This window comes from Oratosquilla oratoria, chromosome 3 (genome assembly GCF_046742065.1).
Source record: "Oratosquilla oratoria isolate Oo_2021 chromosome 3, ASM4674206v1, whole genome shotgun sequence".
Taxonomy (NCBI): Eukaryota; Metazoa; Arthropoda; class Malacostraca; order Stomatopoda; family Squillidae; genus Oratosquilla; species Oratosquilla oratoria.
The window spans coordinates 15,055,780-15,069,818 of NC_134779.1; the positions used below are offsets into that span (position 1 = coordinate 15,055,780).

General features: G+C 35.2%; 1 protein-coding gene across 1 annotated transcript in view; it reads right to left on the bottom strand.

Moving 5' to 3' along the window:
* The window catches only part of LOC143020721 (uncharacterized), a 54,815-nt gene that overhangs the window by 23,093 nt on the left and 17,683 nt on the right, over nucleotides 1–14,039 (bottom strand). The window contains exon 3 of the mRNA XM_076177411.1: nucleotides 995–1,106. Within this exon, the coding sequence (XP_076033526.1) occupies nucleotides 995–1,106 (112 nt within the window). The remainder of the gene's footprint in view (nucleotides 1–994; nucleotides 1,107–14,039) is intronic.

Sequence of the window (14,039 nt, forward strand, 5' to 3'; positions counted from 1 at the left end):
TCTTCACTCCTGAGAACCTCCCAGCTACACTCCCAAACTCACACTCGCCCTTCCCTCTCAACTTAGTTTCACTCAAAGCCAACACATCCATCTTTCTTCTCACAAACATACTATCTATCTCTTCCCTTTTACTCTCATCTATACCACATCCACGCACATTAAAGGACCCAAACCTTAGGGTATTGGTTGGAAAACTCCCAGACCCTCTTATGCCTTTACTTTTTTATAGGACTGTCCCCTGTGGGGCTACAGGGAGAAGGATGACTTGACCCAATCCCCATCCCATTTTTCTTGCCTCTTACAATCCAAGTGGGAATACTTGGTGGCAGCATTCTATCCCACACCACAGGGTAGGCGAAACAAGAAAATGAATATTCAGAGAAATGGTACAGGACAGCAACAAGGGGTTGGGGGACCATAACAGAGGGACAGTAGTAGTATAATAAAAGTGTCATAATTTCTCTGTGAGCAGAGTCCTCCTCTATCGCAGACAAAATTATGTGTGTCTCTGGTCCATAGGGGTACCCCATATAGACCCTGAAGTATCAACTGCATGCTACTTTGCCACAACATGCAGGCAATACCCCAGACATTGCTCTTTACATCTTATAAAAGGAGTGGCCAAGTAAAAGCATATATCCACCCTACCACACCCCTGCAAAACCTAATCCCTGACCCTTCTTGTGGATGAAGGGTCAACCCTGATCCCTGCTAAGCTTATTGGGTCAGAGGCAAGACAGCAAGACAAGCATCTCCACAGCAGGGCCTGATAGCTGAAGCTGGTTTACCCTCACCACTTCATTCTTTGGTGATCCATCTCATCTATTTGAGAAAATATATTGAACAAATATGAAGAAATCCCCTTGGACCAGGTCATTTCTTTATTTACACACATCTTTAGCCCACTTCTTTGCATGACAGAATATATAAAATACAAGAAAGTACACATAGTAATGGAATTCTACACTGCTCCTTTGCTACACTGAATACTAACCTTTTGTTTCCAGTAATTTGTCCTCTTCCTCCTTTTGTTGGTCAAGCAGACGAGTATCTGGTCCAGTGTGAATCATTCTGGCTCCATTTGGTCCTTCCATCAAAGTTTCAACCTTAAATTTAAAGCAATAAATCAACTCTACTGCAAAATCTAGGTACTAAAACACCCTAAACCTATTTTTAACAAATATATCACAGCAATTCCAAGCCATTCTCTTTAGTTTATATATTTGTGTATGCATGTATGTATATAACATGCAGCCAATATCCCATATGGGGTATTGGCTGCATGTTATTGTGGCAAAGTAACATGCAGTTGATACTTTAGGGTCTATATGGGGTGCCCCTATGGACCAGAGCTACACATCATTCTGTCTGTGAAAGAGGAAGACTCTGTTCATAGAGAAATTATGACACTTTTATTATACTGCGACTGTCCCTCCATTATGCTGTCCCCCAACCCGTTGTTTTTGTCCTGTACCATTTCTATGAACATTCATTTCCTTTTTTCACCTACCCTGTGGTGGGGGAAAAGAATGCTACCACCAAGTCTTCCCACTTCAGTCAAAAGAGGCGACAAAAAACAGGATGGGGGACAGGACTAGGAATCCTTCTACCTGTAGCCCCACAGGGGACATTCATAAAAAATAGTAAAGGCATAAGAGGGTCTAGAAGTTTTTCAACCAGTACCCTAAGGTTTGGGTCTTTTAATGTGTGTGAATGTGGTACAGATGAGAGTAAAAGGGAAGAGATAGGAGTATGTTTGTGAGAAAAAAGATGGATGTGTTGACTTTGAGTGAATCTAAAATGAAAGGGAGGGGCAAATGTGACTTTGGGAGTGTAGTTGGGATTCTCAGGAGTGAAGGGATGAGGGAGAGAAGGGATGGCTATACTAGTAAGTGAAGAGATAGGTAAGCATGTAGAGGAGTGGAAGGAGGTTTCTTCAAGGTTGATGTGGATGAAGGTGAAGCTGGGAAGGGAGATGTATTTACCTAGTTGTATTCTACGGGAAGGGGAGCTATGCTTGTGGTGTCCCGTCTTCATATCTCGTTTTATCTAGACTATTTTTAAATTCATGTATTGTTTTTGCACACACCACATTTTCATCTAACTTGTTCCAAACATTTATTACCCTATGGGAAGAGCTGTTCTTTTTCAGGTCTCTTCTATAACTGTCTTTCTTTATTTTCTTTCCGTGTCCTCTTGTATCTCTACTATCCCATTTTATTAGATCCTCTCTATCAATACTTTCTATGCCTTTCATGATTCTATAACTAGTTATCAAGTCTCCTCTCTCTCTTCTTTGTTCTAATGTCTGTAGCTCAAGTTTTGCTAGTCTCTCTTCATATGATAGTTCTGAGAGTGTTAGTGCCAATTTCATAACTGCTCTTTGTATTCTTTTGAGTTATACTTGGTGACCACATTGTCGCTGCATACTCCAATCTTGGTTTTATCAAAGTGAGTAGTATTTTCTTCACCATTTCTTCATCCAGGTATGTAAATGCCACTTTGATTATTCTTATCAAATCATAAGTTTCTCCAAAAATTATGTTAATATGTTTCTCAGGGGACATATTATTCATAATAATGACTCCCAGGTCATTCTCATTTTCTATTTTTTTTTTATTTCTTCTCCCAATTTATATGATCCCACTATTCTTTTTCTGCTTCTTCCAAATTCCATTATACTACACTTCTTAATATTGAATTCCATCTCCCACTTCCTACTCCATTCCCATACTTTATTGAGATCACTCTGTAGCAACTCACAATCTTCTTCAGTGTTCACTTTTTTCAACAGTTTTGCATCATCCGTAAAGAAGCTCATATAACTTTCAATTCCTTTATCCATATCATTAATATATATAGCAAACATTATTGGGGCCAGAACTGTTCCTTGTGGAACTCCACTTATCACTTCATCCCAATTAGAGTGTTTGTCTCTTATCACCACTCTCATTTTTCTTTCATGCAAGAAGTCTTCCATCCACTTCAGCAGTTTGCCCTGTATTCCTCCTGCATTTTCTAATTTCTTTAGCAACTTCTTATGTGGCACCTTAACAAAAGCTTTTTTCAGGTCTAGAAATGCACAATCAACCCATCCATGTCTTTGATGTATTTTACCTATTTGTATTTTGTAGGAAGGGGAGCTACGCTCGTGGTGTCCTGCCTTTGTATCTCGCAGTGTCTAGTTTGCTCTTAAACTCATGAATGGTTTTTGCGCACACTATTTCATTGTCCAGTTTGTTCCAAGTGTCCACCACTCTATGTGGAAAACTGTTTTTCTTCAGATCTCTTCTGTAGCTATGTTTTTTGATTTTCTTTCCATGTCCTCTTGTGCTTCTCTTGTCCCAGTTTAACAAGTCCTCTCTATCGAGTATTTCTGTGCCTTTCATGATTCTGTAGATGGTCAGTAGGTCACCTCTCTCTCTTCTTTGCTCCAGAGTCGGTAACTCCAGTTTAGCCAATCTCTCCTCATATGACAATTTTGCAAGTTCAGGTGCTCTCTGGATTCTTTCTATTTTCTTTATATTCTTTTTGGTACTGGGTGACTACAATGTCGCTGCATATTCTAGTCTAGGCCTTATCAGTGTGACCAATATTTTTTTAATGATTTCTTCATCCAAATATGTAAATGACACTTTTATTGATCTTAGCAAGTTGTAGGATTCTCCGACAATTTTGTTTATCTATTTGTCATAGGACAAGTCGTTTGAGATAATTACACCCAAATCTTTTTTGGATCTCTCCTTCTTTACCTCCTTGGTTCCAATTGCATATTGTCCTGATATTCTATTTTTGCTTTTTCCAAACTCCATTATGCTACACTTGTTAATATTGAAGTCCACTTCCCATTTCTGACTCCAGTTCCATACCTTATTCAGGTCTTCCTGCAGTGCTTCACAATCCTTTTCAGTTTTTACTTTCCTTAACAGTTTGGCGTTGTCTGCAAAGAAGCTCATGTAACATTTCACATCACCATCCATGTCATTCACATAAATAGCAAACATTATTGGAGCCAATACAGATCCTTGTGGTACTCCACTGATCACCTCTTTCCAATCTGAATATTTTTCTCTGAGCACTACTCTCATCTTTCTACCAATCAGGAAGTCCTCCATCCATTTTTTGTAGGTTCCCTTGTATCCCTCCTATATGTTCCGTTTTTTTTTTTAATAATTTTTTTTGTGTGGTACTTTGTCAAAAGCTTTTTGTAAGTCCAGGAAGGCACAATCAGCCCATCCATTCCTTTCTTGCACTATGTCTATTAATCTTGAGTAGAAACATATTAAGTTTGTGGTACATGATCTTCCTTGTCTGAACTCAAATTGTCTTGGGTTTATTATATTGTTGTCTTCCAGGTGTTTTACCCATCTATTCTTGATGATTTTCTCACAAATTTTGGCTATAGTGCTTGTTAGTGAGACTGGCCTATAGTTAGTTGGTTCTTCCTTGTTTCCTCCTTTATATATTGGTACAATGTTAGCATTTTTCCAGTCTTTTAGTATTTTTCCTTCTTTGAGTGAGCAATTTATTATGTTATGTATTTTGTCCGTTAGTTCTTCTTTGCATTCTTTTAGAATCCAATTTGCAATTCCATCGGGCCATGTGATTTCCTGATGTCAAGGTTTGATAGGTGTTCCAATATTTCTTTTTGTATTATTGTTATCTTGCTCAAGGGGGGAGATCGACTTTCATTACCTTCATCCCAATATTCTGCTTTCTCTCTAGTGAAGACAGATTTGAAGTGATTATAATCACTTCAAATCTGTCTTCACAGAAGAATTAGAAATGGCCGAAGTCATAAATAATTATTCATGACTTCGGCCATTTCTAATTCTTCTGTGTATTCTATATTCCCTTGGCGTAGTTTTGCCATTTCCTGTTTGTTTTTAATTTTACCATTCACGTATCGATAGAACAGCTTGGCTTGCTCTTTGCATTTATCTATATCCTTTTCATGGTTCCTTTTTTCATCCCTTCTCACTTTAACATATTCATTTCTTATAGTTTATAAACTTGCCATTTTTCATTTTTTTTTTTTTTTATCTTTTTCCACCTTTTCAAAGCTCTGTCCCTTCTGTCTTTTGCCTCACTGCATCTTTTGTTGAACCAGCATTTAATGTACACTCTTGCTTCTATCTTGGTACGTGCCTATTTACCCCTTCATTGTAATTACCTATCAAGATATTCCATTTTTCTTCCACTTTTGTCTCTTCCATGTAAATTTTTTCCCAGTTTGCATTGTGGAAGAATTTCTTTGGTTTTGCAAAGTCCGTTTTGTTGTACATCAATCTTCCTTTCCTATGCTTTTCATTTCTCTCCATGTATATTTCTTCCTTTAGTTAAGTTTCAATGGGTATATGGTCAATCTTTCCAGTTGGTGTCTTGTATTGGATTTCATCCACAATTGCAGGTTCTGTTGTAAATATTAAATGTAGTTTCGACGGCTCCTCATTATTTCTGTATCTGGTGTTTTCACTGACCCACTGAGTCATTGAGTATTCCATGGTCATATCTAGTAGTACATTACCCCATAAGTCATCTCCTCCCCGCACTGTCATGTTTTCCCAGCAAATTTCTTTGCAATTGAAGTCCCCCATAATTACCAGATAACCCCCGCCTATTAGTATCTTATTTAATGATTGCCTTGTATCTTCTAGCATTTTTGTATGCTTGTTCTCTTTCCAAGCATTCATTTTTGGGGGCACATAAGTCACCACAAACTTTCTACTTTTCATGTTCTTGTCTTCGACTTTTATCATGATCAGTTCTACGTTACCTTTGCTCTCCTCAATTTTTGTCACATTCAAGTTTTTCTTGGCCAAGAACATGATTCCTCCTCCCCGTTTCTTGTCTCTGTTTTTAATCAAGTAATTGTATAGTCCATATCCAACATCGATGGATGGTATTTCACCCCTTAGTTTAATCTCCACAATTCCCATTATGTCTGGTTTTTCTTCTAGTGGTTATCATTAAGTTCATTCAGTCCTGAAATTAATCCGTCGATGTTAGTATAGGCCACTTTCAATTTTCTTCTTTCTCCATTTTTTTTTGTCTTTGGTTCACCCATTCTGATGTACCATTTCCTCATTCGCATGTCGACTACTCTCCAATGGAATTCCAATGAAATTCCTTGCTTTCTGTCTCCGTTCTCTTTGCATTTTTTTTCCTTTGCTTCATCTCTTAGTGTCTTTTCTTTTTCTAATTCCTCAATACTAATTTCTCTTTTTATACATATGTTATTGTACTTTTCACTCCTTGCCAAGTTACCTACTTTTTCAAATATGTCTTCTACTACATTTGTGATATTAGTTTTATCTTTAAGGGTCAATTTCTATACTTAGAATAGTGACCGATCCTATATGTTTCGTCAACATCTTTACGTGAATCTTGGGCTCCCTCCTGAATTTCTCTTAGGATTGCTATTGCTGTCTCTTTTTTTGCTTTTTCTCTCATGTGCCTCGCCAAACCATGTTTTTCTTTTAGTCCATATACCACAATACATTTTTTCCTATCCACTGTGTCTCTGACCCAATTTGCTTTTTCATTAATTACTTGGATAATTGTGTCTTTTGCATTTTCCTGCATTTGTTGTTGGACTATTTCTTTGAAAACAATTTCTTTGAAAACAATTTCTTTATTTTCAATGTTTTCCTTCCTTCCATTTCTTAATCTTTTGGATACTTTCCTCACCAAAATTCTCTTCGATTTTTTCAGTCATTTCTTGTATTTGGTTGTTTACCTCTTAAAGTTTTTGCTATTGGTAGTATAATTAATTCCCTTCTTTTCATTATCACTCTTCAGCTCTCTTATATCCTTTTTCATTTCCTTAATTTAGTTTCTTAGATCCACATTAGTTTTCCTCAGGTTGGAAATCTCAAAGTTTGCTTGCGCTAAGCAATCCATTAGTCTAACAATTTTGTTTCTTAAGTCCATACTTTCATTCTCCCACCGTATCCTATTTTGCCTCATTTCCCTCTCTATCTCTAAGATTCGACTTGAACTCCTGCTTTCGTACTTACTAAATCCAGAAAAAGCATCTTTGTGATATTCCCTCGAGGTTGTGGGAGTGTGGTAATGTTTGTTTACATTGGGGTTTGGCATGGCCTCACCAGATGGCTCTGATTCAGTTGTATTACATCTATTAGCCTTGAATAGACACACATTAAGTTTGTGATGCATGATCATCCTTGTCTAAATCCAAATTGCCCTGGATTTAGTACATTGTTTTTTTTTTCCAAATGCCTTACCCATCTAATTTTTATAATTCTTTCACAGATTTTAGCTATCATACTTGTAACAGAGACCACTTTATAGTTAGTAGAGTCTTCCTTGTATCCTCCTTTATATATTGGTACTATAGTTGCTCTTTTCCAATCTTCTGGAACTTATCCTTCTTTCAATGAACTGTTTATTAGACTATGTATTTTGTCTGTTAGTTCATTCCTGCATTCTCTGAAAATCTAGTTTGCCATTTCATCTGGTCCAAGTGATTCATTATTTCATTCCTTGTTACTTCTATGTCTTTCATAGGGGGGACTTTCTCCTCCCACTCGATATCTCTAAGTTGTATGTTCTCCCTCGTAAACACAGATTTAAAATGCTTGTTCATAATTTCTGCCATTTCTATTTCCTCTGTGTATTCAACTCCTCCTTGTCGTAGTTTATCTAATTCTTGTTTCTTTTTCAGTTTGTTGTTTACAAATCTGTAAAATAGTTTTGGATTTCTCTTTTCTTCTCTGCACACTTATACATATTGATTTCTATAACAAGTATATATTTTCCATTTTTCAGGTCTTTTGTCTTTTTTCCATTTTGTCCAAGCTTTATCCCTTTTGTCTTACAACTCCCTATATATTTTGTTGTACCAACACTTTACATATCCTTTTTCTTGCTTTTGTCTTGGATCATACTTTTCCACTCCTTTTTTTATAATTTTTTGTCAAAATACTCCATTTCTCTTCTACTGTTGTTTCCTCCTTGTGTATTCTTTCCCAGTCAGCTTTTTGAAAGAATTCTTTTATTTTGTCAAAGTTTGTTTTTTCATACATCAATCTTCCCTTTCTATATTAGTTTTTTTCATGTATTTTTCCTCATTTAGTTCCAGTTCAACCAATATGTGGTCACTTTTACTTATTGGTGTTTTATATTTGATCTTGTCCACTATTTCAGGTTCTGATGTGATTATTAGGTCCAGTCTTGATGGTTCTTCCTCATTTCTATACCTAGTATTCTCTTGTATCCATTGCATCATTGTATGTTCAATAATCATATCAAGTAATACATTTCCCCATAGGTCATCTCCACCCTTCACTGTCATCTCTTCCCAGCAGATTTCTTTACAATTAAAGTCACCCATTATAATTATTCGTCCTCCATCTTCCATTATCTTACTTAGTGATATCCTGGTGTCTTCTAACATATTTTTGTGTTCTCTCTCTTCCCATGAAGCCGTTTTAGGAGGCACATAATTTACTACAAACTTCCTGCTCTTTCTATACTTGTCCCCCACTTCCATCGTAATCATCTCTACTCTATTCTTTCCATATGTGACATTCCTCACATTTATATACTTCTCAGTCAGGAACATAACTCCACCCCTTTGTTTTACCTGTTTCTAATCCAACAATTACATGCACCATGTCCTACACTGTTGGGTGCTAATGGACCTTTCAATTTAGTCTCTACAATTCCCATTATATCTGGATCTTTTTCCTTCAGGTAATCATTCAGTTTGTTCAAGCCTGTTATTAAGCCATCTATATTTGTGTAAGACACTTTTAATTTTGTGTTACTTCCATCGTGTTTTCTGTTTCCCTTCCATTTTTCTCTGCTATGAACCATTTCCTCACTTTCATATCCACTACTCTCCGATAGAATTTCTCTTTTTCTGTTGCTGTTCATTTCTCGTTTTTTTTTTCCTTAGCTTCTAGTCTTTTTGTTTTCTCATCCTCTCTTTCCTCTTTATTCATTTCTCTTTTTATCCATTCCTGTTTAAATTGCTTACTGTCTGCTAGTTTCCCTGTTTTTGCTAAGATATTATCTGCTGTTGTTTGTGACCTGAATTTAACCTTAATTGGTCTGGTCTTATCAGTATTATATTTCCTGAGCCTATACATTTCTTCTATTTGTTTCCTTATTTCTAGTTCATCTTCTTGAGCTACTTCTAATATACTACTTTTTCTTTTTCCTCCTTTATTCTTGTAGTCCTATTTAGATTATACTTCTCTTCCATCCCTAATATAATTATACATTTCTTTTTATCTGCTAAAACTCTTACTATATTCTCCTTCTCTATCATCACTTTAATAACTGTATCCTTAATGTGTTCCTTTATCTGTTGTTTCACTATATCTCTAAATTCAATTTTGTTATTCTCCTGAACCTTTTTCCAATCACCTACTTCTTTTGTTATGGACTCTTTATTTTCTTTAATTCCTCATTCTCTTCCTATACTTCTCTTAACTGTCTTTTTAATTCTTCTCCTTCTTTGATTCTCTTTTCTTAGTTCTTCCAGTTTATCAACTTTCTCTGCAACTAGAGTTAATTGGTCAAACCTAACCTTCCATTCTTTATTAATTTTTTTAGTTTCTCCTCTAGATTTACTAGTCGGGGAGGTTGTCCCCTCTTCCCTCTTTAAATCCATAAAAGCAGTTATCTCTTTCCATTGAGTTGCTATTATCTATATTTCTGCTCTTCGCACCTCTGCTTCCTTGTTGTTCGTCTGTATATTCTGCCCCCCACTAGTTTACGCCTCTCCTAAAATCCTGGGCCCATTCGTCCCCTTCCTCATTTCCTTCTATTTTCCTCAGTAATCCCTCCCCTTTTCCTTTTTCTTCACCTTCCCATTACACCACAAGCTTTCCCCTTCCCTATTAATACAACACAGGTACTTGTTGTGATCCTCGAAATTTGCAGTTTTCTCTGGAGTCCAAACTTCGTTGTCACCTCTACCAATGTGTATTTACCTAGTTGTATTTTACGGGAGGGGGAGCTATGCTCGTGGTGTCCTGTCTTCATATCTCATTTTATCTAAACTGTTTTTAAATTTATGTATTGTTTTTGCACACACTACTTTCTCATCTAACTTGTTCCAAATGTCTATTACTCTGAGAGGAAAGCTGCTCTTTTTCAGATCTCTTCTATAAATGTCTTTCTTGATTTTCTTTCTGTGTCCTATTGTATTTCTATCATCCCATTTTATTAGATCCTCTCTATCAATAGTTTCTATGCTTTTCATGATTCTATATATAGTTATCAAATCTCCTCTCTCTCTTCTTTGCTCTAATGTCTGTAGCTCAAGTTTTGCTAGTCTCTCTTCATATGATAGTTTTGAGAGTGTTGGTGCCAATTTTGTAATTGCTCTTTGTATTCTTTCAAGTTTTGTTATACATTTTTTTGTACTTGGTGACCACATCATTGCTGCATATTCCAATCTTGGTCTTATCAAAGTGATTAGTATTTTCTTCACCATTTCTTCATCCAGGTATGTAAATGCCACTTTGATTGTTATTAAATTATAAGTTTCTCCAAAAATCTTGTTTATATGTTTCTCAGGTGACATATTATTCATAATAATGACTCCCAGGTCCTTCTCATTTTCTACTTTTTTATTCCTTCTTCTCCCAATTTATATGATCCTACTATTCTTTTTTTGCTTTTTCCAAATTCCATTATACTACACTTCTTAGTATTGAACTCCATCTCCCACTTCCTACTCCATTCCCATACTTTATTGAGATCACTCTGTAGTGACTCACAATCTTCTTCAGTGTTCACTTTTTTTTTTAACAGTTTTGCATCATCTGCAAAGAAGCTCATATAACTTTCAATTTCTTCATCCATATCATTAATATATATAGCAAACATTATTGGGGCCAGAACTGTTCCTTGTGGAACACCACTTATTACTTCATCCCAATTAGAGAGTTTGTCTCCTATCATTACTCTCATTTTTTTTTCTTGCAAAGTCTTCCATCCATTTAAGCAGTTTGCCCTGTATTCCTCCTTCAGTTTCTAATTTCTTAAGCAACTTCTTATGTGGTACTTTGTCAAAAGCTTTTTTTTAGGTCTAGAAATGTACAATCAGCCCGTCCATCTCTTTCTTGTATTATATCTATTAGCCTTGAATAGAAACATATTAAATTGGTGACGCATGATCGTCCTTGTCTGAATCCAAATTGCCTTGGATTTAGCACGTTTTTTTCTAAATACCTTACCCATCTACTTTTGATAATTCTTTCACAAATTTTTGCTATTGTACTTGTTAGAGAGACCGGTCTATAGTTGGTAGGGTCTTCTTTATTTCCCCCTTTATATATTTGCTCTTTTCCAATCTTTTGGAACTTTTCCTTCTTTCAAGGAACTGTTTATTATGCTATTTATTTTGTCTGCCAGTTCATTCCTGCATTCTTTCAAAATCCAGTTTGCTATTTCATCTGGTCCATGCGATTTTCTGACATCAAGATTACTCGAGTGTTTCATTATTTCATTCTTTATTACTTCTATTTCTTTCATAGGGGGGACTTTCTCTTCCCATTTGATCTCTCCAGGTTGTATGTTCTCCCTTGTAAACACCGATTTAAAATGCTTGTTCTTAATTTCTGCTATTTCTATTTCCTCTGTGTATTCAACTCCTCCTTGTTGTAATTTCTCTTATTCTTGTTTGTTTTTCAGTTTGTTGTTTACAAATCTGTAAAATAGTTTTGGTTGATCTTTACATTTTTCTATGACATCTTTTTCATGTTTTCTCTTTTCCTCTCTGCACACTTGTACATATTCATTTCTATAACTAGTATATATTTTCCATTTTCAGCTCTTTTGTCTTTTTTCCATTTTGTCTAAGCTTTATCCCTTTTGTCTTTTAATTCTCTAGAACTTTTGTTGTACCAGCACTTTACATATTCTTTTTCTTGCTTTTGTCTTGGGACATACTTTTTCACTCCTTTTTTTTTTTTTATAAATTTTTGTCAAAATATTCCATTTTTCTTCGACTCTTGTTTCCTCTTTGTATATTCTTTCCCAGTTTTCTTTTTGAAAGAAGTCTCTTATTTGATCAAAATTTGTTTTTTCATACATCAATCTTCCTTTTCTATATTGCTCATTTCTTTTCATGTATTTTTCCTCATTTAATTCCAGTTCAATCAATATGTGGTCACTTTTACTTATTGGTGCCTTGTATTCAATCTTTTCCTCTATTTCAGGTTCTGATGTGATTATTAGGTCTAGTCTGAATGGTTCTTCTTCATTTCTATAGCTAGTGTTCTCTTGAATCCATTGTGTCATTGTATGGTCAATAATCATCTCAAGTAAAAAACAGAGAGTTGTTTTAAATGGAAAAACTTCTAGATGGAAAAATGTTACAAGTGGAGTTCCTCAGGGTTCCGTTCTTGGGCCACTTCTATTCATAGTACAGTATATATAAATGATATAGACCATGGACTAAAATCTACTGTTTCCAAATTTGATGATGATACAAAACTGTGCGGAATGGCAAATGATCACTTAAACCAATTAGATATTCAAGAAGATTTAGATAAATTACAGCAATGGTCTGAAAAGTGGCTAATGAAATTTAACACAAATAAATGCAAGGTAATGCACATTGGTAAAAATAACAGTAAGTATGATTACAAGTTATTTGGAAATTCATTAACAAAAGTGGATAGTGAAAAAGATCTTGGCGTAATTATCAGTAACGACCTCAAATCATCCAAGCAGTGTATTTCAGCCTCTGAGAAAGCAAATAAGATTCTAGGCATGATTGTGCAGTCTTTCGATTTCAAAAGTCCATCACTCATTAACAAGCTATATAAATCGTTTGTTTGTCCACATTTGGAATATGCTGTTTCCGTATGGTCACCGAATCTCATTAAAGACATCGACAGACTGAAAAAATACAACGGCGAGCCACAAAACTGATTCCAAATATAAAAAATAAATCATATGAAAATTGACTAAAACATATGAATCTGTTTTCCCTAAAAAAGCATAGACTCAGAGGTGACTTGATACAGAATGAGAATCAGACAAGAAACAATGGTCTTAAACTGTCCGGAAATAGATTCAATTTGGAAGTAGGTAGAAACAACTTTGCCAACCATGTAGTTAATGAATGGAATAAACTTCCTGCTCAGGTAGTGCAATGCAGTTCAGTTCGAAGCTTTAAGAATCATTTAGATAAACACCTAAGCAAGATGCTGTAATGATTATAATTTATTTTATATTATTATTATTATTTTTTTTGTTATCATTTGTCTGTTTGATTTTCCTTTATTATTAGTTATATGTCAATTTATTATTATTTACTATTTACTTGTTTATTATAGATTTATTTATGTATTTTATTTGTTATTTACATTATTAGTTTTTATTTATTATTTTATCATTATGATTTTTTTTTTGCATCCGACCTAGATATGGACCAAAAGGTCTCCCGTCAGCATGCTCCGCCTTTGTAATTCTTATTTCCCCATGAGTCGTCTCCACCCTTTACTGTCATCTCTTCCCAGCAGACTTCTTTGCAATTAAAGTCGCCCATAACTATTCTTCCTCCATCTTCCATTATCTTATTTAATGTTATCCTTGTCTCTTCTAACATACTTTTATGTTTTCTCTCTTCCCACGAGGCTGTTTTTGGAGGCACATAATTTATTACAAACTTTCTGCTCTTCTTATCTCTGTCTTCCACTTCGATCATAATCATCTCTACTATATTCTTTCCATATGTGACACTCCTTATGTTTATATCCTTCTTAGTCAGGAATAGCTCCAACCCCGTTTTGTCTCTCGGTTTCTAATCCAATAATTATATGCATCATGTCCTACATTGTTGGGTGGTAGTGGACCTTTTAATTTTGTCTCTACAATTCCCATTATGTCCGGTTCTTTTTCCTTCAGATACTCATTTAGTTCGTTCAATCCTGTTATTAATCCATCTATATTTGTGTAAGACACTCTTAATTTTCTGCTACTTCCATTGTATTTTCTGTTTCCCTTTTGTTTTTCTGTTATGACCCATTTCCTCACTTTCATATTCACTA